General features: G+C 45.7%; 1 protein-coding gene across 1 annotated transcript in view; it reads left to right on the top strand.

Moving 5' to 3' along the window:
- Positions 1-26820, top strand: part of LOC129708544 (calsequestrin-1-like) — a 56636-nt gene that overhangs the window by 22600 nt on the left and 7216 nt on the right. Inside the window, exons 4-8 of the mRNA XM_055654345.1 lie at positions 1209-1320; positions 14142-14215; positions 25515-25645; positions 26015-26060; positions 26210-26264. Of these exons, the coding sequence (XP_055510320.1) occupies positions 1209-1320; positions 14142-14215; positions 25515-25645; positions 26015-26060; positions 26210-26264 (418 nt within the window). The remainder of the gene's footprint in view (positions 1-1208; positions 1321-14141; positions 14216-25514; positions 25646-26014; positions 26061-26209; positions 26265-26820) is intronic.

The following is a 26820-nucleotide window of genomic DNA, read 5'->3' as shown; positions in this document are numbered from 1 at the left end:
GGCCACATCTAACTCCTTCTTAAATATAGCCAATGAACCGGCCTCAACTACATTCTGTGGCAGAGAATTCCACAGATTCATCACTCTCTGTGTGAAAAATGTTTTTCTCATCTCGGTCCTAAAAGATTTTCCCCTTATCCTTAAACTGCGAACCCTTGTTCTGGGCTTCCACAACATCGGGAACATTCTTCCTGCATCTAGCCTGTCCAATCCCTGAAGAATTTTGTAAGTTTCAATAAGATCCTCCCCTCAATATTCTAAATTCTAGCGAGTACATGCCGAGTCTATCCAGTCTTTCTTCATATAAACGTCCTGCCATCTCAGGAATCAGTCTGGGGAAACTTCTCTGTACTCCCTCTATGGCAAGAATATATTTCCTCAGATTAGGTGACCAAAACTGAACACAATACTCCAGGTGTGGTCTCACCACGGCCCTGTACAACTGCAGTATAACCTCCCTGCTCCTATACTCAAATCCTTTTGCTATGAAGAAGCAACGGTACTTTCATTGGAACTGATGATCTGGGCAATGGGGAGATAATCCTGACATCGGAGGAGTGCAGGTGCAGCATTCCCTGAAAGTCAATCTGCAAGTCGAATTGGTTGTATGGAAGGCAAACGCAATGCTATTTATTTCAAGAGGGCTGAAATACAAATACGGGGATGTAATGCTGAGGCTCCATAAGGCGCTGGTCAGGCCGCATTTAGAGTATTGTGAGCAATTTCGGGCACCATATCTGAGGAATGATGTGCAAGCCATCGAGTGAGTCCAGAGGAGGTTTACAAGAATGATCCAAGGATTGGAGGATTAACATAAGATGAGCGTTTGACGGCACTGGGTCTGTACTCGCTGGAGTTCAGAAGAATGAGGGGGCGGGGTCAATGAAACCTGAATAGTGAAAGGCTTGTAAAGAGAAGATGTGAAGAGGTGTTTCCACTAGTGGGATAGTGGTGGTGAATCTATGGAATTCTTGGTGACAGACGGATGTGGCGGCCAAGTCAGTCGATATTTTAAAGGCAAAGATAGATAGAATCATGGTTAGTACGGGTTTCAGGAGTTATGGGACGAAGGCAGTAGAATGGAGTTAGGAGGGAGAGTTGGATCAATCATAACTGAATGGCGGAATACACTTAATGGGTCAAATGGCCTAATTCTGCTCTCATCGCTTATGCCCTCGTGACCTTACGGCCTGTTTATTCCTCCGAAGGTTCTGGAAGACCCAATAGAGATGATCGATGATGAGAACGAGCTGGAAGCCTTTGAGGAAAATGACGATGAGCCCAAGTTGATCGGGTACTTCAAGAACGAAGATTCAGAGCGTAAGATTCAATCGGTCATGGACTTCAATCGGCTGCCTCAAACAACCCCCCCCCCCCCCCCCCCCCCCCCCTCTCCCCCCCCGTCCCCGTCCCCCACCACCTCCAACCCCTTACAACCCGCTCGGGTTCCCCCCAATGCACGTCAGTGTAACGTGCACATTGAATGCTAAATAGTTAAGGTGCATTTGGAGATTAGAACTGTGTATTGTGCTTCCAGTGCGGTCTCGCCCAGGGATGTGGAGACCGCAACGATTCATGGTTCTTGTTGTGTGGTATAATTCAGGAATAAGAAGCGAGATGCTGCGTATCGTGCTCCCATCATGGTCTATCCCAGGAATATGAAACAGGAATTGTACAGTGTGCTCCTGGTTTCTCCATGCCGGGGGAATGGACACCAACACTGCGCACGGTTCTTCCAATAGACAATAGACAATAGGTGCAGGAGTAGGCCATTCGGCCCTTCAAGCCCGCACCGCCATTCCGCCATCCAATGTGATCGTGGCGGATCATCCACAATCAGTTCATGCCTTCTCCCGATGTGGGATGATACTGGGTGTGGATACTTCTAGGGGAATCTCCCAGGCAGAAGTTCTTGGGCCTGGCCATTTTCGGCCCGACGTGCTCGCCACTTGCGACTGGAACCTGACAATGACGTTACCATTAAGGAACGGCCATTCGCGGGTCAAGCGGGCGGGCAGTCACTTCCAGAATTACACACGTGCTCGAGTGTTCCCACACAGGGAACACGCAATGTCTGCGGGCATTTTGGATGCATTCGTGAAGCAGTGGACGTCGTGGGGGCTTGAAACGTTCCTAGAAAGGATAACCATATTTTAATGTGTTATTTGCTTGGATATATATTGCGTTTTAGATTGAAGAAACATAGAAACATAGAAAGTAATTGCAGGAGGCGGCCATTCGGAGTTCTGCAGTATTGTGCCATTTCCGATTTCTGGAGTATTTTATTCGTTGAGTTTTGATCTTGTTATAAACCTGCTTTTGTAAAAAATGAATGGGCGGATGCAATGTAAAACTCTCTCGCGTGGTGGGAGAGCTCGTGATTACAGACGGTAGATTTATTGCAAGAATCAAAACTGTTGACAAACTCATCGGGTTACGCATCATCACTGGCCAGAAATGGACAAATAACGTCTCAGTGAGTTAGATCAAAGTCAGACGCCTACTTACAGGCCTTACACTCCTCGCTGAAACATTTGCATATGTCAGGAAGACGAAGGATCTAGTTATTTACGTCTGAAAACGATGTCATGTATAGCCCAGTTAGCATCAATCATACAGAAATGATGGTGGTCGAAGGCGTCATGTTTCATGTCATCTGTTTCAGCATTAATCTGTCTTGGGCCAATCATCAAGAGTCAAGAGTCAAGAGTCAATTTAATTGTCATTTGGACCCCTGGAGGTCCAAACGAAATGCCGTTTCTGCAGCCACACATTACACACAAATAGACCCCAGACACAACATAATTACATTTTACATAAACATCCATCACATAGCTGTGATGGAAGGCCAAAAAAAACTTATCTCTCCACTGCACTCTCCCCCCCCCCCCTCCCCCCCCGATGTCAGAGTCAAAGTCAAAGCCCCCGGCTGGCGATGGCGATTGTCCCGCGGCCATTGAAGCCACGCCGGGTGGTGCGAGGTCGCACACCGGGTCTTGGTGTTGGAGCCCCCGGTGTGCGCTCGCAAAGTCCCGCGGCCATTCCAGCCGCGCGGGGCAGTGGTGTCAGGCCCCGCTCCAGGAGCTCTTCAACCCCGCAACACGGGCGGGAGAATTCGCCGTTGCAGGAGCCCCGAAAAAATATTGGGGTTATGGCAAACAAAGCACAACGCACATGTCTCCAACGATTCCCACCAACTTCTAAAGATACACAGTAGGGTGCATCAAGGATCAGGAAAGTCTAGACATTCCACCATAGAACAGTACAGCTTAGAAACCTCCGCCCACGGTGTTTGTGCCCAACATGATGCCAAGTTAATCTGATCTCATCTGCCTCTATATGACCCCATCCCCCTATTCCCTGCGCCTCCACGCCACTTAAACGCCGCAATCATATGTGCCTTCACCACCACCCTAGGCAGTGCATTCCTGGCCCCACCACTCTGAGTTGAAAACATGTCTCTCACATGCCATGCTCATGATCAGCCATGATCATATTGAATGGCGGTGCAGGCTTGAAGGGCCGATTGGCCTACTCCTGCACCTATTTTCTATGTTTCTATACCTACATTAAGATTTTCTTCACTCACCATATACCTTTGCGGTCCAATGTCAGACATTACCACCCTGGGGAAAGGGGAAATTGTCAATAGACAATTGGTATCTGGTCTCTCCTAACGTTATCTACGTATCAGGTATCCCCTAAACCACTCAATCTCCTATGTTCCAGAGAAAACAATTCAATTCTACCCGAACATTCCCTAGCGCTGCAACCCTCTGATCCAGGCAGCATTCTGGCAAATCTTCTCTGCACCCTCTACAACGCCTCTAATTTTTTCATGTAATGGAATCTAACACAAAACAATGTTGAATTGAATTAAAAGGTACATCGTGGAAACAGCCCCTTCGGCCCACCGAGTCCACAGAGACCATCAATCAACCGTCCCCACTCGTTTCATCTTCTCAACCACTCCCTACATACGAGGCCAATTAACCTAGAAACCCGACGTATTTGGGATGAGGGGGGAATCCGACAGGGAGAACGTGCAAACTCCATACAAACAGCATTTGAGGTCAGGATCGAGCCGAGGTACTTGACGCAGTGAGGCACTGTACCACTGTGCTGCGTTATTTCCAAACTGGTTCATTGTAATGTGCACTCAACGGAACCAGGAAGTTAGACAATAGACAATAGGTGCAGGAGTCGGTCATCCGACCCTTCGAGCCAGCACCGCCATTCAATGTGATCATGGCTGATCATCCACAATCAGTACCCCGTTCCTGCCTTCTCCCCATATCCCCGGACTCCGCTTGTGCCACGTGCTAGTGACGGCAGGAATAGAAGGATAGATCAAACGACTGGTGCTGATGATGCTGACCGGTGCAGCGTGTAGACGTTAATATTTTTCCATGATTGGGATCTTTTCTGGAGATAACCTATATAATAAGAATGTGTTTCAACGGAACTAGAGAGGGACCAATATCCTGGGAAGGAGATTTACTCGTGCTACAGGAAGGGTTTCCACGATGTACTGGTTTGGCAGGAGGATGGCCACAGAGCAGAAACTAGGCAGAGGTCCAATTTGGTCACAATAGTCGACAATAGCAAGATTGGCAGTGAGGACAGACATGTAAAATGGTCATGAGAGAGAGAGAGAGAGGAAAGGCCGATAGTTCGAACTGAATTTATTTAAATGTTAAAAGTTTAACATGCAAAGCAAACAGACGGGGGACGTGGATTAGTTGGGGATTGGGATATTATAGTCATTATAGAAGGACTGCAAGCATAATATTTTAGGGTATGGATGCTACTGCCGTGATAGATATAAAACTGTTGATCAAGCATGAAATAACTACAGTACTCAAACAATTATTGGGGATGGGCCAGTCACGCTATATGGGTAAAACGTATACATGGGAACAAATTGCTGATAGCTGTAAAAATAATAGTGTATTAATATTGGTAGATTTCAATTTCCCTTAGTGAATGCATCACCAAGGGGTTGGACGGGATGGAGTTTACTAAATCTGTTCAAAGCGTTGTTAATCGATATTTAGAGGGCCATACCAGAGAGGGCACAATACTTCAAGTGTCAGTGGGGATGTGGCCATAACCTATAAATGTTAAAGTAGTTATTTCGGTAAACTTGCTGCCTTACAGCGACGGAGACGCGGATTCGATCCTCACGACGGGTGCTATCTGTACGGAGTTTGTACTGTATCCCTGTGACCGCGGGTGTGTTGCCCGAATTCTCCGGTGTCTTCCCACACTCCAAAGACGTGCATGTTTATAGGTTAATTGGTTAGTTAGAAACATGTAAAATGTCGTTTGCGTGAAGGTAAGATACTGCTAGTGTACAAGATTTTGGCGTGAACCCAATGGGCACAAGGGCCCGTTTGCACGGGTCCCTGTCAGAATGGCCGGCAATGGCGAGTGGAGGGCAGCAAGGCTAACCGTAACTATTTCCAATATATATGAATTATTTAGATGATGGAATTAAAAGTAACACCAACAAATTTGCAGATGACACAACGCTGCGTGGCAGTGAACTGCGAAGAGGATGCTCGGAGGTTGCAGGGTGACTAGGACATGTTGAGTGAATGGGCAGATGCATGGAAGATGCAATATAATGTAGATAAATGGGAGGTTATCCACTTTGGCGGCAAGAAAAGGGAGGGAGATTATTAGACAATAGAAAATAGACAATGGACAATAGAGAATAGACAATAGATGCACGAGTAGGCCAGTCGTCCCTTCGAGCCAGCACCGCCATTCAATATGATCATGGCTAATCATTCACAATCAGCACCCCGTTCCTGCCTTCTCGCCATATCCCCTGTCTCTGTTATCTTTAAAAAACATCCAGTGAATTGGCCTCCACTGCCATCTGGGCAGAGAATTCCACAGATTCACAATCTCTGGGTGAAAACGTTTTTCCTCATCTCCGTTCTAAATGGTCTAATCCTTATCATTAAACTGTGACCCCTGGTTGTGGATCCCCCTAACATCGGAAATACATTTCCTGCCTCTAGCGTGTCCAATCCCTTAATAATCTTATATGTTTAAATAAGATACCCTCTCATTTTTTTATTAAATTCCACAGCATACAAGCTCAGCCGCTGCATTAAATCAACATGTGACTGTCCCGCCATCCCGGGAATTAACCTGGTGAAATTACGCTGCATCCCTCAATAGCACGAATGTCCTTCCTCAAATGTGTAGACGAAAACTGCACACGATACGCCAGGTGTGGTCTCACTAGGGCCCTGTACAAATGCAGAAGGGCCTCTTTGCTCCTATACTCAACTCGTCTTGTTATGAAGGACAACTTGCCATTATCGTTCTTCAGTGCCTGCTGTACCCCAGTGACTCGTGAACAAGGACCCCGAGATTTCGTTGTACTTCCGCTTTTACAACTTGACATCATTCAGTTAATAATCTTCCTTCGTGTTTGTGCCACAAAAGTGGATAACCTCACATTTATCCACATTAAACTGCAACTGCATGCATCTGCCCACTCACCCAACCTGTCCAACTCACACTGCATCCTCATAGCATCCTCATTACAGTTCACATTTCCACCTAGCTTTATGCCACCTTCAAATTTGCTAATGTTACTTTTAATCCATTCATCTAAATCCTTAAAGTATATTGTAAAGAGCTGCGATCCCAGCACCGAGCCTTGCGGTACCCCACTAGTCACTGCCTGCCATTTTGAAAGGGACACGTTAAGCTCTACTCTTTGTTTTCTGTCTGCCAACCAAATTTCTATTCATGTCAGTACCCTACCCTCAATACCATGTGCTCTAATTTTGCCCATTAATCTCCTTTGTGGAACCTTATCAAATTATTTCTGAAAGTCCAGGTACACTACGACCACTGGCTCTACCTTTTCCATTTTCCTAGTTACATCCTCAAAAAAATCCAGAAGATTAGTCAAGCATAGTTTCCCCTTGGTAAATCCATGCTAACCCGGACCGATTCTGTTACTACTATCCAAATGTGCCGCTATTTAATCTTTTATAATTGACTCCACCATCTTCTCCACTACCGATGTTAGGCTAACTAGTTTTCTCTCACACCCCTTTTTTTAAATGTGGGATAACATTAGCTACCCTCCAATCCATAGGAACTGATACTGACACTTTAGAACTTTGTAAAATGATCACCAATGCGTCCAAGATTTCTAAAGCCACTCCCTTAAGTACCTTGGGGTGCAGACCATCAGGCCCTGTGGATTTACCAGCCTTCAATCCCATCTATCTACCCAACACCATTTCCTGCCTAATGTGAATTTCCTTCAGTGCCCCCGTCACCCTAGATCCTCTGCCTACCAGTATATCAGAGCGATTGTTTGGGTCTTCCTTAGTGACCTGTTCAACTCGTCTGCCATTTCCTTGTTCCCCATAATAAATTCACCTGTTTCGGTCTCCAAGGGTCCAACATTGATTTTAAACTATGTTTGTCCTCTTCGCTTATCCAATGAAGCTTTTTCTATCCTTCTTTATATTCTTGGCTATCTTCATACTTCATCCTTTCCCCTTTTAGTTATCTTCTGTTGTTCTTTAAAAGTTTCCCAATCCTCTGGCTTCCCACTCATCTTTGCTATATCATACCTCTTCTCTTTTATTTTTATACTGTCCTTGACTTCCCTTGTCAGCCACGGTCGCCACTTACTCCACTTAGAATATTTCTTCCTCTTTGGAATGAAGTGATCCTGCACCTTCTGTAGTATTCCCAGAAATACCTGCCTTTGTTGCACCACTGTCATCCCTGCTAGGATATATTTCAAGTCAACTTTGGCCAGCTCCTCCTCGTTGCTCCATAGTCCCATTTGTTCAACTGTAATACTCACACTTCTGATTTTCCCTTCACCCTCTCAAATTGCAGTTTAAAACTTATGACCACTACCTCCTAATGGTTCCTTTACCTCGACTTATCAAATCCGATTCATTACACAACACTAAATCCAGAATTGCGTTCTTCCTGGTAGGCCCCAGCACATGTTGCTCTAAGTATTATTCACGTACGCACTCCACAAACTCCCTTTCTTGGGGTCCAGCACCAACCTGATTTTCCCAGTCTACCTGCACGTTGAAATTTCCCATAACAACCGTATGCAACATGCCAATTTTAACTCTTCATTCAACTTGCACCCTATATCCAGGCTACTGTTTGGGGGCCTGGAGATGACTCCCATTAGGGTCTTTTTACTCTTACAATTCCTCAGTTATATCCATACTGACTCTACATCTCCTGATTCTATGTCACCTCTCGCAAGGGACTGAATTTCATTCGTCGCCAACAGAGCAACCCCACTCCTGCTGCCCAACTGTCTGTCTTTTCGATAGGACGAATATTCAGGTCCCAGCCCTGGCCCTCTTGCAGCCATAACTCTGTAATTCCCACAACATCATATTTTCCAATTTCTAACTGAGCCTCAAGCTCATCCACTTTATTTCCAATAATTCATGCATTCATATATAGTACTTCTAATCCATTACTCACCTCACCTTTTACATCGATTCCTATTTCACTTGGCCATACTCTCCTATCACTTCCTGAGCTTTCTATCCCGTTAATTCTGGTGTATTTCTTAACTTTTCTTATATTCACTTTCTTATAACTGCATCCTTTTTATCTCCATTTGGTCTCATCCCCCCAACTATTTAATTTAAACCAACCCGTGTAGCAGTGGCATCTCAATGGTGTCAGATTAGGAAAATGGGAAGTGCAACGAGATCTGAGTGTCCTTGTACACCACTTATTAAAAGCAAACATGCAAGTACAGCAGGCAGTAAAGATAGGCAGTATAGGAGTAAACATTGTAGTTGTACAATGCCCTGGTGAGTCAACATCTGGATTATTGTGTGCAGTTTTGGTCTGCTAATTTGAGGAAGGACATCCTTGCTATTGAGGAAGTGCAACGTAGGTTCACGAAGTTAATCCCCGGGATGGCGGGACTGTCATTTGAGGAAAGATTGGAAAGACTGGGCTTGTATTCACTGGAATTTAGAACGATAAGAGGTTTTCATTTCACTTCACATCTCGTATGTGTATGTGACGAATAAACTTGACTTGACTTGATCTTATAGAAACATTTAACAGTATAACATTGGATAGGTTAGATGCAGGAAAACTGTTCCCTATGTTGGGGGAGTCCAGAACCAGTGTCCACAGTCTAAGAATAAAGAGAAGGTCATTTAAAACTGAGATAAGAAAAAAAAAATCACCCACAAAGTTGTGAATTTGTGGAATTCTCTGCAACAGAAGGCAGTGGAGGCCAATTCACTGGATGGGTGTAAAAGAGCGGAGTCAAGGCGTATGGGGAGAAGGCAGGCACGGGTTCACTGATTGTGGATGATCACGGTGCTGGCTCAAAGGGCCGAATGGCCTCCTCCTGCACCTATTTTCTATGTTTCTATGAAACTTGCAAAGATTGATTTAGAGGGCCTGGATGCTATTAAGGGAGTGGCTGGCAGTAGATATACACGTAAGTAAACAATTAGTAGGGCAAAAAAAAAAAAAGGACATAAAATGTTGACAGGCAAGGCAAAGGAAAATATCAGAAGATGCTACAGGTGTATTACGATTAAAAGGAGAGCTATGGGAAGAATAGCCCCATAAATATTAGTATGGCCGTCTTTGTGAACCATGAGATATGGGAGTGCTGTCAAGTGGAGTTTGCATGCATTTCTACTGAACGGAACATCATGGAAGCCAAGGGAATTATGCATAGAAGGTTTGATGCCTTCGACCATGAACGAATTGCCAAATAGGAGGCATTGGTTGGTTTAATGTGTTGGATGAAGATCACATAGAGAATATCACATAGGTCCGTGGAAATATATTCACAACATCAGTAGCCACAGGTGAAGTATGTAAGACTGGAGTGTGGCTAATTTTGAAACGTTATTCAAAAAGGCTGCAACGATAAACCAGATAAACTCACAACTAGATGGAGTAATTCAGCGCGACAGGCAGCATATTTGGAGTGGAATGTGCGACATTTCGGGTCTGAAGAAGGATCTCGACCCGAAACGTCGCCCATTTCTTCTCTCCGGAGATGCTGCCTGTCCCGCTGAGTTACTCCAGCTTGTTGTGTCTATCTTCGGTTTAAACCAGCATCTGCAGTTCCTTCTTACTACAATAAGCGAGAGATCTACAGACCGGTGAGCCAAATGACAGTCATTGATAAGTTGTTAAAGGAGATTTTCAAATACAGGAAATATTAATTAGCATTTAGATTGGCATAGATTGACTAGAGATAGTCAGCATGACTGTGCGTGGGAGATTGTGTGTCATAAACCCTATTTTTTATAAAGATGTTAGCAAGAGGACTGGTGGGAGCAAGGCAGTGGATGTTGTCTTTATGGACTTTAGTAGTGCCTTTGATAAAGACACGTGTGAAAGACTTGAAGGAAGGTCGCATGGCATCCAAGGTCTGATATATAATTGCACTCAAAATCGGTTTGGAGGAAGAAAAGTATGATAGTTGTGGAGGGCATTTTTTTTCTGATTGGAGTCCCGTGGCCAATGATATACCGCAAATTTCGGCGCTGTGTCCGTTGCTGTTTGTTGAACGATTTGAATGACAATACTGTTAAATGCGTTGGTATGGACGTATATGGCATTCAAATTAATATTATAGCAGACAGCTAAAGTATACAACACGATCTACATCAGTTGGATAGGTAGTTCAAGGAATGGCACCGTAAGCTCTACAAGTGTTATGCTTTGCGGTTTGTTATGTTAAACCAGGCATGATTTACATAATAAATGGTAGAGCTCCGGGGATTGTTGCAGAACAGACAGATCCAGGAATACAGGTGCGTTATTGCCGGAAGGTGACGATTCCTGTGGACATTTTTGTGAAGGGCTTTGTCTTCATTGGGTACAAACGTGTACCAGTTCTGGTGGCCATTTATGGGAAGCATGCCATGAATTTGAAAAGATGCAGAGCATGTTCACCAGGATGTTACCTGGGGTTGTGGGCCTGAAGAACGATCGAGGTTGGATAGGCTGGGATTTGTTCTTTGGAGCAATAGGTGACATTATTGAGGTGTACACGACACGGAGGCTTGGGCAAAGCGAGCATTTACTATATTTTATCCTAGGGAAGAGGCCATAGGTTTGAAGCAAAAGGGGAAAGATTTAAAAGGGATCTCAGCCTCAACCGTTTCCACTCAAACTGTATTCCGTATCTAGAATGATCTGCCAGAGGAAGAAGTGCAACCGGATTAGTACTGGTGTCAGGGGTCATGGAGAGAAGGCGGGAGAATGGGTTTAGGAGGAGAGATAGATCAGCCATGGTTGAATAGGCGAGTAGACTTGATGGAACGAATGGCCTGATTCTGCCCCTATCACATGACCTAATGGCTTTATGACATGATGCAATTATAGATCATAGAACAAGAATATAGGAAATACAGCACAGGAACGGGTCATTTGGCTCACCATGTTTGTGCCTAACATGATGCCGAGTTAAATTGATCTAATCTGCTTGTAACCGTATCACTTTATTCCCTGCGCTTCCATGTGCCCATTTAAAAGCCTCTTAAACGCCACTACCTTATTGGCTCCACCACCCTGTGGCAATGCGTTACAGGCATCCACCATTCTCTGTGTAAAATAGATGCCCCACACATCTTCATTATATTTTCGCTTTCTTACCTTATAACTATTCCCTCTAGTGCTGGACATTTCCATCTGGAAAAAAAAGGTTCTGACTGTCCATCCTATCTACGACGGAAGGTGACGGAAATAGAGTAATTGGTAGTCGTAGTCATACAGCGTGGAAACAAGCCCTTTGACGGAACTTTCCCACACCGGCAAGCATGCCCCATTTACACTAGTCACATCTGCCTGCAGTCGGCCCATATCCATTTACAATTATCCTATCCATGTAACGGTCTAAATGTTTCTTAAACGAAATGTTGGAGGGATTCTTCTATGAGAGCTGAAGGAGTGTGTGTGTGTGTGTGTGTGTGTGTGTGTGTGTGTGTGTGTGTGTGTGGGGGGGGGGGGGGGGGGGGGGGGGGGGGGGGGGGGGGGGGGGGTCTCGGAAGTCCTAGAATCCTAAATGGAATGTCATTTTAGGAGCAGATGCGACACTAACTGAGAAATTGAGAACACCCCCTCTCAGGGGTCATAGAACCATTGACTCATAGACTCTAGCGTAGAAATAAGCCTTTCGGCCCAACTTGCCCAGACCGGCCAATATGGCCCAGTTACATTAGTCCCACCTTGTTTGTTCAGTATGCCTCCAAATCTGTCCTATCGATGTACCTGTCTAACTGTTTTTAAATATTTGGAAATTCCCGGCCTCAACTACCTCTGGCAGCTTGTTTATGAAAGAACTGCAGATGCTGGAAAAATCGACCGTTGACAAAAATGCTGGAGAAACTCAGCGGGTGAGGCAGCATCTATTGAGCGAAGGAATGGGTGACGTTTCGGGTCGAGACCTTTCTTCAGACTGATGTGGGGGGGGGGGGGGGGGGGGGGGGGGGGGAAAGGAAGAGGCGGAGACAGTAGGCTGTGTGAGAGCTGAGAAGGGGAGGGGGAGGAAGGAGAAAGCAAGGACTGCCTGAAATTGGAGAAGTCAATGTTCATACCGCTGGGTTTTAAACTGCCCAATATGCGAAATATGGGGCGCTGGTTCTCCAATTTACGGTGGGACTCACTCTGGCCATGGAGGAGGCCCAGGACAGAAAGGACGGATTCGGAATGGGAGGAGGAGTTGAAGTGCTGAGCCACCGGGAGATCAGGTTATTGCGAACTGTGCGGAGGTGTTGTGCGTAGCAATCGCCAAACCTGCGATTGGTCTCCCCGATGTAGACCAGTCGGCACTTGAAACAGGGGATGCAATAGATGAGGTTGGAGGAGGCGCAGGTGAACCTCTGCCTCGCCTAGAAAGACTGCTTGGATCCTTGGATGGAGTCGAGGGGGGAGGTAAAGTGACAAGTGTAGCACTTCTTGCGGTTGCAAAGGGGAGGGGTGGTTTGGGTGGGAAGGGACGCATTGACCAGGGATAGACATCCTCTAGCAGCTTGTTCCATACATCCAATACCCTTTGTGTGAAAAAAATACTCCTCAGATTCCTATTAAATCTTTTCCCCTTCACCTTAAACCTATGTCCTCTAGTCCTCGATTCACATACACTGGGCAAGATACTCTCATGATTTTATACACCTCTATAAGATCACCCCTCACCCTCCTGCTTTCCAAGGAATAGAGTCCCAGCCCGCACAACCTCTCCCTATAGCTCAGAACCTCTAGTCCTGGGAACATCCTCGTAAATCGTCTCTGTATCCTTTCCAGCGTGACAATATTTTTCCTGTAACACGGTGCCTTGAACTGAACTCAATACTCTAAACGTGGCCTCACTACCATCTTCCCAACTTCAGCATTTTGTGTCTATCTTCGATTTAAACCAACATCTACTATTCTTTCCTAGACATTCTATACTCGATGCTCTCTGATGAAGGCTAATGTGCAAAAGCCTTTTTGATCACCCGATTTAAGGGTCAAAGGGGCAAAAGATTAGTTCCGTGCAGTACTCAACTATGAGTAGGCGTTTGGGAAGATGGATTACAAATAGATTTTGTACCCCGGATCAAGGTTTTATACGCTGACAAATAAGGCATAATAAGTGTCGTTGGTCCTCGACTGTGACCCTTGTTCCTCAGTCTCACACTGATCATTGGTTACCGGTTGCGAAGGAGTTGGGTGGTTCAGGCATCCCATAAGAAGATAAGAAATGGGAGCAGGATTAGTTCATTCAGCCCATCGATTCTACTCCACCATAGCTGGTCAATCTTCTCCTCTTTTCTCCATGCCACCTTCTCCCTGAAACCTTGACACCATTCGTAATCAAGAACGTCTCCGCTAAAAAAAAGTATGTAATGCTTTGATCTCCACAGTCGTCTGTGGCCACGAATTCCATAGATTCGCCACCCTCTAGTTTTCTGCTCCATCCTCTTCCATCATGTCATCCGGAAGTGTCGACTGGATAAGGATGATCTTTTGAGGCTTCTCTCGTATACATTGTGGAGTTTGCAGGGTTGCACTTACGGTTTTCTGAAAAGGAGAGGGCACAGAGTATGAACATTATTTTACGATATTCCTTTCTTATTCCCCAGATTTTAAAGAATATGAAGATGCAGCAGAGGAATTTCAGCCCTATATCGCATTCTACGCCACATTCAGCAAACGGGTAAGATTGATTGGGCTGGAGAAGATGGATCCACCATTGACCGCATCGGACGTGATTGTTTCTGTGACGATAGATTTGCTCAGGCAGAGCTCAAATTCTAGATCAGCCACAGCATTATTGAGAGAACGCCGCACAGAGGGAAATGCGTGTAAGAAGCTCCCGCAATGTGAGGGGAGGCGGTAGCACACGTAATGTGGGAGGGCGGTGAGCGAGCGCCTGTCACACCGCGGAAGCGGCGGTGAGAACCCGATGCGTCGTACAAGGCGGTGATAATTTAGGGCACAGAGGGAGTGGCGGCGAGAATGCGCCGCACTGTCGGAGGGGCGATAAGGGAGCGCCGAACCGTGGAAGAGACCACAAGAGACCCTCGCACTCCCGGGCGGGCGGTGACGGATGGTCGCAATGTCGCAAGAGCCGGGGAGGAGAACCACAATGTGGGAGGGGTGAATCATGGGTAGCTCTGCTGCAGAGACCTCTTCTGCCATCGCCCTGTGAAACGTATTACACACTTTGTTTTCAGTTTGCCAATGTATGTTTTACATTTCTGTCCAGAAGGATAGAACAATTGGACGTGTATGTCCTTGCTAAAGCCAAAGGGCAGGGAAGGTCCACGTAAACCACATCAAACACATTGCTTTCGCTAGTGTAGCCAGTTTTGGAGTCAGAGACGCGATTAAAGTAGCCAGTCTGAAACTCCGACCAAATTCGCGCTCTCTAACCTTGATCTTGTTTGCCAACGGCGAATAATTTCTGTACACTCTCTGTTATCCTGGTTTCTCCTTCATTGTTAGCATTTGCCATGCACTGCCTTTATGACAAACATACCTGAAGGCACATAAATCCCCCTGAATTGATCAGGTGTCTCGATGGACAATAGGAAAGGTCGAGGAGATAAATGCATGAGCCCTGGTTGAGATATTCGAGTCACCATTAGATACAGGGGAAATACTTGACGACTGGAGGGTGGCTAATGTTGCGTCTAAGTGCTGCAAACAAAAACCTGGGACTATAAATCTGTGATAGACACAAACAGCTGGAGTATCTCTGGAGAGAAGGAATGTGTGGCGTTTCTGGTCGAGACCCTTCCTCAACTATAAATCTGTGGCCGGAAATGTTACCGGAGAGGATTCTGAATGAATGAATAAGTTTATTTGCCAAGCATTCACAAACATGGAATAATATATATATGCATTGAGAAAGCCATCGTTTGATTGTGGATAGTCAGCATTGTTTTATTCGTGGGAGATTGGTGCCTCCTGAATTGATTCAGTTGTTTGAATATACAGTGGCTTGCAAACGTATTCACACCCCTTGAGCTTTTCCACGTTTGTCACGTTACAACCACAAACGTAAATGTATTTTATTGGGATGTTATGTGATAGACCAAAACAAAGTGGCGCATAATTGTGAAGTGGAAGGAAAAGTATACATGGTTTTCAAATTTTTTTACAAATAAAAAACTGAAACGTGTGGCGTGCAAAGGTATTCAGCCCCCTTACTCTGATACCCCTAAATAAAATCCAGTGCAACCAATTGCCTTCAGAAGTCACCTAATTAGTAAATAGAGTCCACTTGTGTGTAATCTAATCTCAGTATAAATACAGCTGTTCTGTGAAGGCCTCAGAGGTTTGTTAGAAAACATTAGTGAACAAACAGCATCACGAAGCCCAAGGAACACACCAGACAAGTCAGGGATAAAGTTGTGGAGATATTTAAAGCAGGGTTAGGTTATCAAATGTCCTTAGAAACGGGAATAGTCCCCGAGGATTGGCGTACTGCGCAAGTTGTTCCATTGTTTAAAAAGGGTTCTAAGAGTAAACCTAGCAATTATAGACCTGTTAGTTTGACTTCAGTGGTGGGCAAATTAATAGAAAAGATACTTAGAGATAATATATATAAGCATCTGGATAAACAGGGTCTGATTAGGAACAGTCAACATGGATGTGTGCCTGGAAGGTCATGTTTGACTAATCTTCTTGAATTTTTTGAAGAGGTTACTCGGGAAATTGACGAGGGTAAAGCAGTGGATGTTGTCTATATGGACTTTAGTAAGGCCTTTGACAAGGTTCCTCATGGAAGGTTGGTTAAGAAGGTTAAACTGTTGGGTATAAATGCCGGAATAGCAAGATGGATTCAACAGTGGCTGAATGGGAGAAGCCAGAGGGTAATGGTGGATGGCTGTTTGTCGGGTTGGAGGCAGGTGACTAGTGGGGTGCCTCAGGGATCTGTGTTGGGTCCTTTGTTGTTTGTCATGTACATCAATGATCTGGATGAAGGGGTGGTAAATTGGATTAGTAAGTATGCAGATGATACCAAGATAGGGGGTGTTGTGGATAATGAAGAGGATTTCCAAAGTCTACAGAGTGATTTAGGCCATTTGGAAAAATGGGCTGAAAGATGGCAGATGGAGTTTAATGCTGATAAATGTGAGGTGCTACACCTTGGCAGGACAAATCAAAATAGGACGTATATGGTAAATGGTAGGGAATTGAAGAATACAGGTGAACAGAGGGATCTGGGAATAACCGTGCATAGTTCCTTGAAGGTGGAATCTCATATAGATAGGGTGGTAAAGAAAGCTTTTGGTATGCTAGCCTTTATAAATCAGAGCATTGAGTATAGAAGCTGGGATGTAATGTTAAAATTGTACAAGGCATTGGTGAGACCAAATCTGGAGTATGGTGTACAATTTTGGTCGCCCAATTATAGGAAGGGTGTCAACAAAATAGAGGGAGTACAGAGGAGATTTACTAGAATGTTGCCTGGGTTTCAACAAATAATTTACAGAGATAGGTTGAATAAGTTAGGTCTTTATTCTCTGGAGCGCAGAAGGTTGAGGGGGGGGGGACTTGATAGAGGTCTTTAAAATGATGAGAGGGATAGACAGAGTTGATGTGGACAAGCATTTCCCTTTGAGAATAGGGAAGATTTAAACAAGAGGACATGACTTCAGAGTTAAGGGACAGAAGTTTAGGGGTAACATGAGGGGGGACTTCTTTACTCAGAGAGTGGTAGCGGTGTGGAATGAGCTTCCTGTGGCAGTGGCGTCGGCAGGTTCGTTGGTATCATTTAAAAATAAATTGGATAGGCATATGGATGAGAAGGGAATGGAGGGTTATGGTATGAGTGCAGGCAGGTGGGAATAAGGGAAAAAAGTTGTTCGGCACGGACTTGTAGGGCCGAGATGGCCTGTTTCCGTGCTGTAATTGTTATATGGTTATATGGTTATATGGTTATAAAAAATATCCCAAGCTTTGAACATCTCACGGAGCACTGTTCAATCCATCATCCGAAAATGGAAAGAGTATGGCACAACTGCAAACCTACCAAGACATGACCGTCCACCTAAACTGACAGGCCGGGCAAGGAGGGCATTGATGAGAGAAGCAGCCAAGAGGTCCGTGGTAACTCTGGAGGAGATGCAGAGATCCACAGCTCAGGTGGGAGATTCTGTCCACAGGACAACTATTAGTCGTGCACTCCACAAATCGGGCCTTTATGGAAGAGTGGCAAGAAGAAAGCCATTGTTGAAAAAAAGTAATAAAAAGTCCCGTTTGCAGTTTGCCACAAGCCTAGTGGGGGACACAGCAAACATGTGGAGGAAGGTGCTCTGGTCAGATGAGACCAAAATTGAAGTTTTTGGCCTAAATGCAAAACGCTATGTGTGGCGGAAAACTAACACTGCACATTACCCTAAACACACCATCCCCACTGTGAAACATGGTGGTGGCAGTATCATGCTGTGGGGATGCTTTTATGCAGCAGGGACAGGGAAGCTGGTCAGAGTTGATGGGAAGATGGATGGAGCCAAATACGGGGCAATCTTGGAAGAAAACCTGTTAGAGTCTGCAAAGACTTGAAACTGGGGCGGAGGTTCACCTTCCAGCAGGACAACGACCTTAAACATACAGCCAGAGCTACAATGGAATGGTTTAGATCAAAGCATATTCATGTGTTAGAATGGCCCATTCAAAGTTCAGAGCTAAATCCAATTGAGAATCTCTGGCAAGACTTGAAAATTGCTGTTCACAGATGCTCTCCATCCAATCTGACTGAGCTTGAGCTATTTTGCAAAGAAGAATGGGCAAAAATTTCAGTCTCTAGATGTACAAAGCTGGTAGAGACATACCCCAAAAGACTTGCAGCTGTAATTGCAGCGAAAGGTGGTTCTACAAAGTATTGACTTGGGGGCTGAATACTTTTGCACGCCACACTTTTCAGTTTTTAATTTGTAAAAAAATTTGAAAACCATGTATTATTTTCCTTCCACTTCACAATTATGCACCACTTTGTGTTGGTCTATCACATAAAATCCTAATAAAATACATTTACGTTTGTGGTTGTAACGTGACAAAATGTGGAAAGGTTCAAGGGGTATGAAAACTTTTGCAAGCCACTGTATTACAAGCAGGTTGATCGGTAAAAGGTTGTCGGTGTAGTTTATGTGGACGTCAGCAAGGCCTTTGATAAGGTTCCACGTGGCGCTGAAAGGTTAGACCGCATTAAATCCGGGAAGTAGCTAACTGAATACAAAATTAGCATAATGGGAAGAAAACGTTCTTTTTTTCCAGAGTGGAGGCCTCTGACTATTGGTTCGAAGAAGGATCTCGACCCGAGACGTCACACATTCCTTCTCTCCTAGATGCTGCCTGTCCTACTGAATTACATTTTATGTTTGTCTTCGGTTCAGACAAGAGTCTGCAGTTAATTCCTACACACGCAATCAATATCAACGGTTTGGCAGAGAATATACAAGTTTACAGATCACACCATAATAGATGGTATCGAAAAGGAGGAAGGTGGTTACAACAAAATAAATTGGGATCTTGATCGGTTCTGCAAATGGCCGAGGATTAGAAACTGATGTTTAAATCAGTTAAAAGTCAGAAGTTACATTTTCGGACGTCAGACCATCCTTCACAGTGAACGGCACGACCCTGGAGAGCGATCAAGTAGTTCAAATACATAGTTCGCTGAAAGTGGCCACACAAGTAGATGGGGAGTGAAGAAGGCATTCGAAAGGTGGCCTTCATCAGTTGGGAAATTGAGTACGGAAGCTGAAAGTAACGTTACAGTTGTGTAAGATGTGGGTGAGGCACACTAGAGGTATTGTATAGGAAGGAACTGCAGATGATGTTTTCCACCGAAGATAACACACAAAATGCTGGAGTAACTCAGCGGATTGGGAAGCATCTCTGGGGAGAAGGAATGCGTGACGTTTCGGGTCCTGAAATACCACCCATTCCCTCGCTCCAGAGATGCTGCCTGTCCGGGTGAGTTAATCCGGCATTTTGTGTCTACCTTGAAGTATTGTACTCAGTTTTCGTTACCCAGCAATAGGAAATGTGCCATTAAGCTGGAAAGACTCCAGAGAATGTTAACCAGGTGTTGATACAAGGAATGTAAAGAATTTTTGGCCTGAGCCAGTAGAAGAGGTTGGGATGGAACAGAAGGCTGGGAGCTGCTCCTGAAGAGATGTAACATCATGAGGGGTAAAGATCGGGTGAATGCTCAGTCATTTCCCCAGGGCAATGGCATCAAGATCTAGAGAGCGTAAGGTGATAGTGAAAGGGGAAATAATTAATGGGATCTCGAGAGGCGTATGACCGAGCTGCTAGAGGAAATATTTGAAGTAGCTACAATATATGTAATTGAAAGATATTTGGACAAATACATGGTTTGGAGAGGGTTGGCGGGATACTGTCCGGGTGCGGCAAATAAGGAACGAGGTCGGGTACGGCATGTTGTATAGCACAGCGTTTTTCGCTGAAGGGCCTGAAATGGTGCTGTATGACGCTATGACTATAATCGTCAAGCGTAGCCTCACACGCGGAGATCTACGGCCCTGTCTTCATTAACCTTCTTGGTTAGTTCTTCAAAAAACGCTACAAATTTTTTCACGCATAAAACATGCTGCCTATCCCTAATCAACCCAGCTTTCGAAATTCATGTATATCGAAAAATAAACTGAAAGTGCTGGAGTAACTTAGCGGGTCAGGCAGCATGTCGACACGTGGCATTACAGGTCGGGACCTTCTTCAGATTGATTGAAGGAGGTGGGGGGAGGGGGGAGGAGTGGGGGAGGCAATAAATGCTGGAAGAAAGGAGGGGCAGGACAAAGGCAGCCGGGTAATAGGTGAATACGGGTATTTGATAGGCAGACAGATATTTGTACAGAGGCGAGAGAAGCGAATACAAAATATGTGAGAAGAAGCGATTATAGTTGCGAATTGTGAAGCTAGAGGAAGGAATGCAAGTGGTAAGGTGGGGCAGGGGGGGGGGGGGGGGGGGGTGTAGGTAGGAGTCTAGGTAGGGCACAGGGGTCAGGATCGAGATAAGTACTTGTTTGTTTGGCACAGGTTGCAGTTTGTTGTTGAAAGAACGTAGATTTGCAAGAAAATACATACTCGGGAGCGCTGTGCGTAATCCTCGTTGTCGGAGTCGGACGAGTGCGCCAGAGCGCTTCCCCTGGGTCCTCATACTTCTCACGGCCTTCGATATTTTCACAGCGCGGCCTGTTCCAGGGTGGTGGTGGAAGTGAATGGTGGTGTTCAAGATGATTTTAGATAGGGACGGATATGCTGAGAGGGTAACGTAGTCAGGGGAGATTAATTTAAATTGGCATCATGTTAGGCACAGACGCTGTCGGCCGAGTGGCCTACCGCTGTGCTGTAGCGATCGACGTTCTACGTTTCAAAGCACCCTTTATCTCTCTTGGACATTCTCCGGAATGCTGAAATCTTCAACATCATTCCCCTTGATTAATACAGACTAGAAGCAGTCAGTTTCTACCACGTAATGGCCGCACACTTCCACTGCTTTTTTGTGCTTATGATCCATAATTCTCTTGATTTTTCTTACTTTAATCCATGATTTTTCTTCACCGTCTTTACCAGTGAGATACTGTGGCCCTATTTTCTCTCCTCGTCTATTAAGTGTCAATGGTCTTCGTCAATGCTCCCTCACATTGGTCTCGGTACACATTATTTTCTCAGTCAGAAACTCGTCGATATCCCATCATTACTAACTCTTATCTTTCATCCGTTCATGCCCTGTAAACGTCCATGGCTCTTTAGACTTGTTTACCTGACACTGCGCAGGCCCACATTGGCGAAAGATTCTCACGATTTCACTTTTGAAAATAATCCTATTCGTCAGATATAAAGTGCTCACGAGTACTCATTTCCAAACCAAAGAAAATACGAGGCGGCAAACGGTGATGCAGGAGCGGCAGGTGACAAATTGAATCAGTTGAGCAAGGGGATGATGTAGATACGAAGACATGTTGTGGGGAGGGTGAAGGATGGCGGAGTTAGAGTGAGAGATCGAAGATAACCTGGAGTCTGCCAATGACTGCGGATACTGGGATCCGCTGAGGAAGAAAATGTGAAGTGGACGCACGGAACTGCAGATGCTAGAATCTTGAGGGAGAAACGCAGGGCGCTGGGGTAACTCAGCGGGTGAGCGCCCAAGTTTGGAGGACATGAATAACCGACTTTTCGCATCAGTATAGTTCAGACGTATTGTAGTAGGGGAGTAGGGTGAAATCGGGAAGAGGGCGGGACAAAACAAGGCAAGGTGGCTACAGGTAAGGGGGGGGGGGTGATTTTCTCCTGCAACGGTAGGAGATGTATCGTGTGTATGAAAACCTTCTCCCTCACATCCATCCAGGGTCCCTAGAAGCCTTTCAATGTGCGAGATGGAAGATTTTCCGATGCTTGTATTCACTGGAGTTTAGAAGGATGAGGGGGTATCTTATAGAAAAACATATAAAACTATAAAAGGACTGGACAAGCTAGATGCAGGAAACATGTTCCCAATGTTGGGCGAGTCCAGAACCAGGGCCCACACTCAGAATAAAGGGGAGGGCATTTAAGACTGAGGTGAGAAAAAACTTTTTAACCCAGAGAGTTGCGAATGTATGGAATTCCCTGCCACAGTGGAGGCCAAATCACTGGATGGATTTAAGAGAGAGTTAGATAGAGCTATAGGGGCTAGTAGAAATCAACGGTTATGGGGAGAAGGCAGGCGCGGGTTATTGATTGGGGACGATCAGCCATGATCACAATGAATGGCGGTGCTGGCTCGAAGGGCCGAATGGACTCCTCGTGCACCTATTTTCTATGTTTCTATGTTTCTATCTCCTGTAATATCATCTAACGCATTCGGTGCTGCCGGCGTGGTCTCCTATGTATTGGCAAAGCCAAGCATACACTAACCATTCCGCCACAAACTTACGCAGGGTCCACCAGGTACTGCTGAATCACTCGAACTCCCCATTCCAAAACCGACCTTTCTGTTCTGGGCTTCATTCATTGTCAGAGTGAGGCCGCATGCAAACTGGCGGAATAACACCTCATAATCCGCTTTGCTGGCCTACAATTCAACCATATGCTTGGAAAAACCTACAAACCCCCCCCCCCCCTCCCGCCCCTTTCTCTTCCCTATGCACCACCTGAATGATCCATTCCCCGTCCCTTGTAGGTAAACCCATTCCTGTGTTTTCAGGCTAAAGGGATCAGGGGGTACGGATAGAAGGCAGGTACAGGATACTGAGTTGGATGATCAGCCGTGATCATATTGAATGGCGGTGCAAGCTCGAAGGGCCGAATAACCATATAACAATTACAGCACGGAAACAGGCCATCTCGGCCCTACAAGTCCGTGCCGAACAACTTTTTTTTCCCTTAGTCCCACCTGCCTGCATTCATACCACAACCCTCCATTCCCTTCTCATCCATATGCCTATCCAATTTATTTTTAAATGATACCAATGAACCTGCCTCCACCACTTCCACTGGAAGCTCATTCCACACCGCTACCACTCTCTGAGTAAAGAAGTTCCCCCTCATATTACCCCTAAACTTCTGTCCCTTAATTCTGAAGTCATGTCCTCTTGTTTGAATCTTCCCTATTCTCAAAGGGAAAAGCTTGTCCACATCAACTCTGTCTATCCCTCTCATCATTTTAAAGACCTCTATCAAGTCCCCCCTTAACCTTCTGCGCTCCAGAGAGAATAAAGACCTAACTTATTCAACCTATCTCTGTAACTTAGTTGTTGAAACCCAGGCAACATTCTAGTAAATCTCCTCTGTACTCTCTCTATGGCCTACTCCTGATCCTATGTTTTATGTTTCTATGTTTCTCTCTTTATCTCACAGCTTTATGTTTCCGTTTCATCTCTGGACATTGTCCACCTACAACCAATTCTCTGTACCACCTATCACTTGACCGATTTTGTCGCGCCCGCACCTCCCTCCCCGCTTTTACAATCCGTGTGAAGGATGGTCCCGAACCGAAACGCAGCCTGTCCATGTCCTTTGGCCTGACCGGTTGATTTACTTCGGCATTTTGTGGGGTTTTTTTTGCTGGAGATTATATGTGGAACAGGTTTCTCAGTCTCTGCTCGTCAGATAAAGCCATCTAAGCCATGCAAATCTGGATTGTTCTTGTTCACGTAACATGGATTCCCTTCTATTGTGGTTGATTGAGATATATGGTGTAATTTCTCCATGTTCCTTCACATCTGCTTTCACCACAATTCTCCACAAAGGAGAACAGTGGCAGTTCCCTAGGACCATCTACTCCACCAGTCTCCGTAACCTGAATACAATTTTTCGACGTTTTAACCCGCGACACATTCTCACCACGAAACACGTCTCCCCCTCTCCCCACCCCTCCCCCCGCCTCCACCTTCGACAGAAAGCACTCCCTTCCTGATTGCCCGTTTCGCTCAATCCCACTGCGCCCAGCGCCAACGCCCCCAGGTTGCTTTTCATTGCAACCGTCGGAGGTGATCATTTGTTCCTTCACCCCCTACCACCTCCATCCAGGCACCGAAACAGCTCTTCCAAATTACATATAAATCCACTGTACATCCTGCATCTGATTCTACTACATTCAGTATTCTTAATGTGGCCTCTGTGTAGACGAGTCCAGGTACAGGGAGGGCGACCATGTTGCCAAGGGCCTGCACTCTGTCCCCCAAATGGCCACTTGGAGTTCCTGGTTGCAAAGCATTTCAACTGCTAATTCCCACTTCTCATTAGCGATAGTGCGGAAATTGTCCCTTCCGGTCACTGAGCCCGCGCAGACCAGCGATTGTCCCGGACGCTAGAACTATCCTACACACTAGGGACAATTTACAATTGTAACGATGCCCACTAACCTACAAACCTATACGCAGTTGGAGTGTGGGGGTACCCGGAGAAAACTAACGCGGTCACAGGAAGAACTTGCAAAGTCCGTGGAGCCAACACTCGTATTTAAGATTGAACCCGGGTCGTTGGCGCACCGTTCCGCTACTTTGCCGCCCTGCATTTTCAGAGTGCAAATCTATGGGACCGCACCTGATATTCTGCACACGTGAGATATAACCAATTGGGATGAACACTCAATATCACGTCGTCCGCACTCAATCTCTCTCTCCTTCTCATCCATCTAGGTCATTGCGCACACCCTCGTATTTCTACATTTGCCCAGTTGCCATGGTTCCCATTTCTTTCATTCCCCCCACTGCAATCTGCTCAGATCCCTCCTTTATCCTGGTCCACGTATCACCTTCCTTAAATGTCAGATTCCAGTATCTACAGCCTCTTGTGTCTCCCTATTACCTTTCAGCGTTCATCTGTAGCTGCATCTTTGCTCTCCCCGTCCTATTTCCATGTGCCTAGAATCCCCCTCGTCACCTGGTTCTGCTGACTCCAGTCTCACCTCTCCTCCACTCTTTAAGCCAGCTATTCCCCTTCTCCACTCTCAGTCCTGATACAGGGTCTCAACCCGAAATATTTGTCTGCCTTCATAGACACTTCCCAATTCGGGGAGTTCCTCTGTTGGTTCCTCTAGTTTGGCTTTTGCTCCATATTCTAGCATCTGCAATTTTCCTGTGTCTCCAGTTCTCGGTTTATGTTGGTCAGGTCCAGTCTAACGAGAGGGCCATCAATTGTCCGCGATTCAGCACATTAACTTCCAGATCCATCGTAACTTTCCCAGACCTCCGGTTAAACTCTCTCTTGCTGGAGTATTTATATGGCCCGAGAATATGTATATACCTGCACGCGCCAGAATGTGTATCCGCTGTTACTTCAATGCGGGCATGGTATGCGTCATTGGGTAAAGAATTGTGAATAGAAATGAACGGTTTGCAATTATAAGCACCATCCCAACTGCCTTGAACACGATAGCAGAGACATTGGGAAAGTTAGCAATGATGGACATGTATCAGTCATATTAGGTGTGAGGGACAATGTGCTCGCCAGCGCAGAGGGAGTTTCCAAACTCACCGTCTCTTCTCCTGCAGGTGGCAAATGACCTGGACCTTAAATTGAACGAAGTTGACTTCTATGAACCATTCATGGATGAACCAGATACAATCCCCGGAAAACCGTACACCGAAAAAGAATTAGTGGACTACGTCAACGAACATAGCAGGTGAGCAGAGAGCAATAGTGTGGAGGGAATTTGCTGCGGGGGTTTATTTCGGGACGATGTAAAGGGAGCTTCATTCACTCTAATGTCTAATCGGTTCCCTGGGAGGGAGTAGATCTACTTGTCAAACTGTGCTCTGGTAGTATGTGGCTCTACAGTGTGTAGAAAGAGCTTCCATCTGTGTCTATCCCGTTGCCCTGGAAAGTACAGTGGACATTACACTCTGTCCAACCCGAACCCCAGGGAAACGTAACCGAGCAGTGAAGAAGGAACTTCATTCGGTGCCTAACCCGCGCCATGGGAGCATGTGACAGGACGGTCCCTTTGGAGATATTTGATGCTTCCTTAGCATAACAATTTGAATGATTTCAGGGCTACGCTGCGAAAACTGAAGCCGGACAGTATGTACGAGACCTGGGTGAGTTCATGTTTAGCAGCGATTGTTCTGCATATCACCATTTTCATCATTTCACTTCCTTACGCCTGCAACGCATGGCCAGAACCAATGCTGATCGTTAACATTATGAATCTCTGTATTGTCTGCCCCACTCCCCTACCCTGTCACAGGAGGATGACGTTAATGGAATACACATCGTGGCCTTCGCAGAAGAAGACGATGCAGGTGATGCACACAGGCAGGGCTGATATTCACCGTTGTTTGACATCATGTCAGAGGCACAAGGCAGGGGAACTGTTAGCGGCAAGAACAAGATAGCACTTCCTATGTCTTAACCGTCCCCGACCTCTGCAAACCCCCCCAGCCACCACATTGCGCTCATCTGCGTAACTTCCTCCAGTTCCTACACGATCTCTGTTACAAGTGTCACTGATTCATAGACTTAGAACATGGAACAGTAAGGCACAAGAACAGGCCCTTCGGGCCACAATGTCTGAACCCAACATGATACTAAGACATTCACTAATCAACGTGCACAAAATCCAAATGCCTCCGTTCCATGCATATCCGTAGGCCTATCACAACATCTCTTAAATGCCACTATATGATCTGGCTCAACCACACATAACCACACGTTCCAGGCACTCATCAACTCCAGTGTAAAGAAAATTCGTCCGCACATCTCCTTTAAACTTTGCCGCGCTCACTTTAAAGCTATACACCTCGAATAATTGAATCTTTCATCCCAGCAAACAAGTGCCGAACTTCTACCAATGTATAG

Source organism: Leucoraja erinacea, chromosome 24 (assembly GCF_028641065.1).
Source record: "Leucoraja erinacea ecotype New England chromosome 24, Leri_hhj_1, whole genome shotgun sequence".
In the NCBI taxonomy this organism is placed as follows: Eukaryota; Metazoa; Chordata; class Chondrichthyes; order Rajiformes; family Rajidae; genus Leucoraja; species Leucoraja erinaceus.
This window is presented reverse-complemented; position numbering and strand designations above follow the sequence as displayed.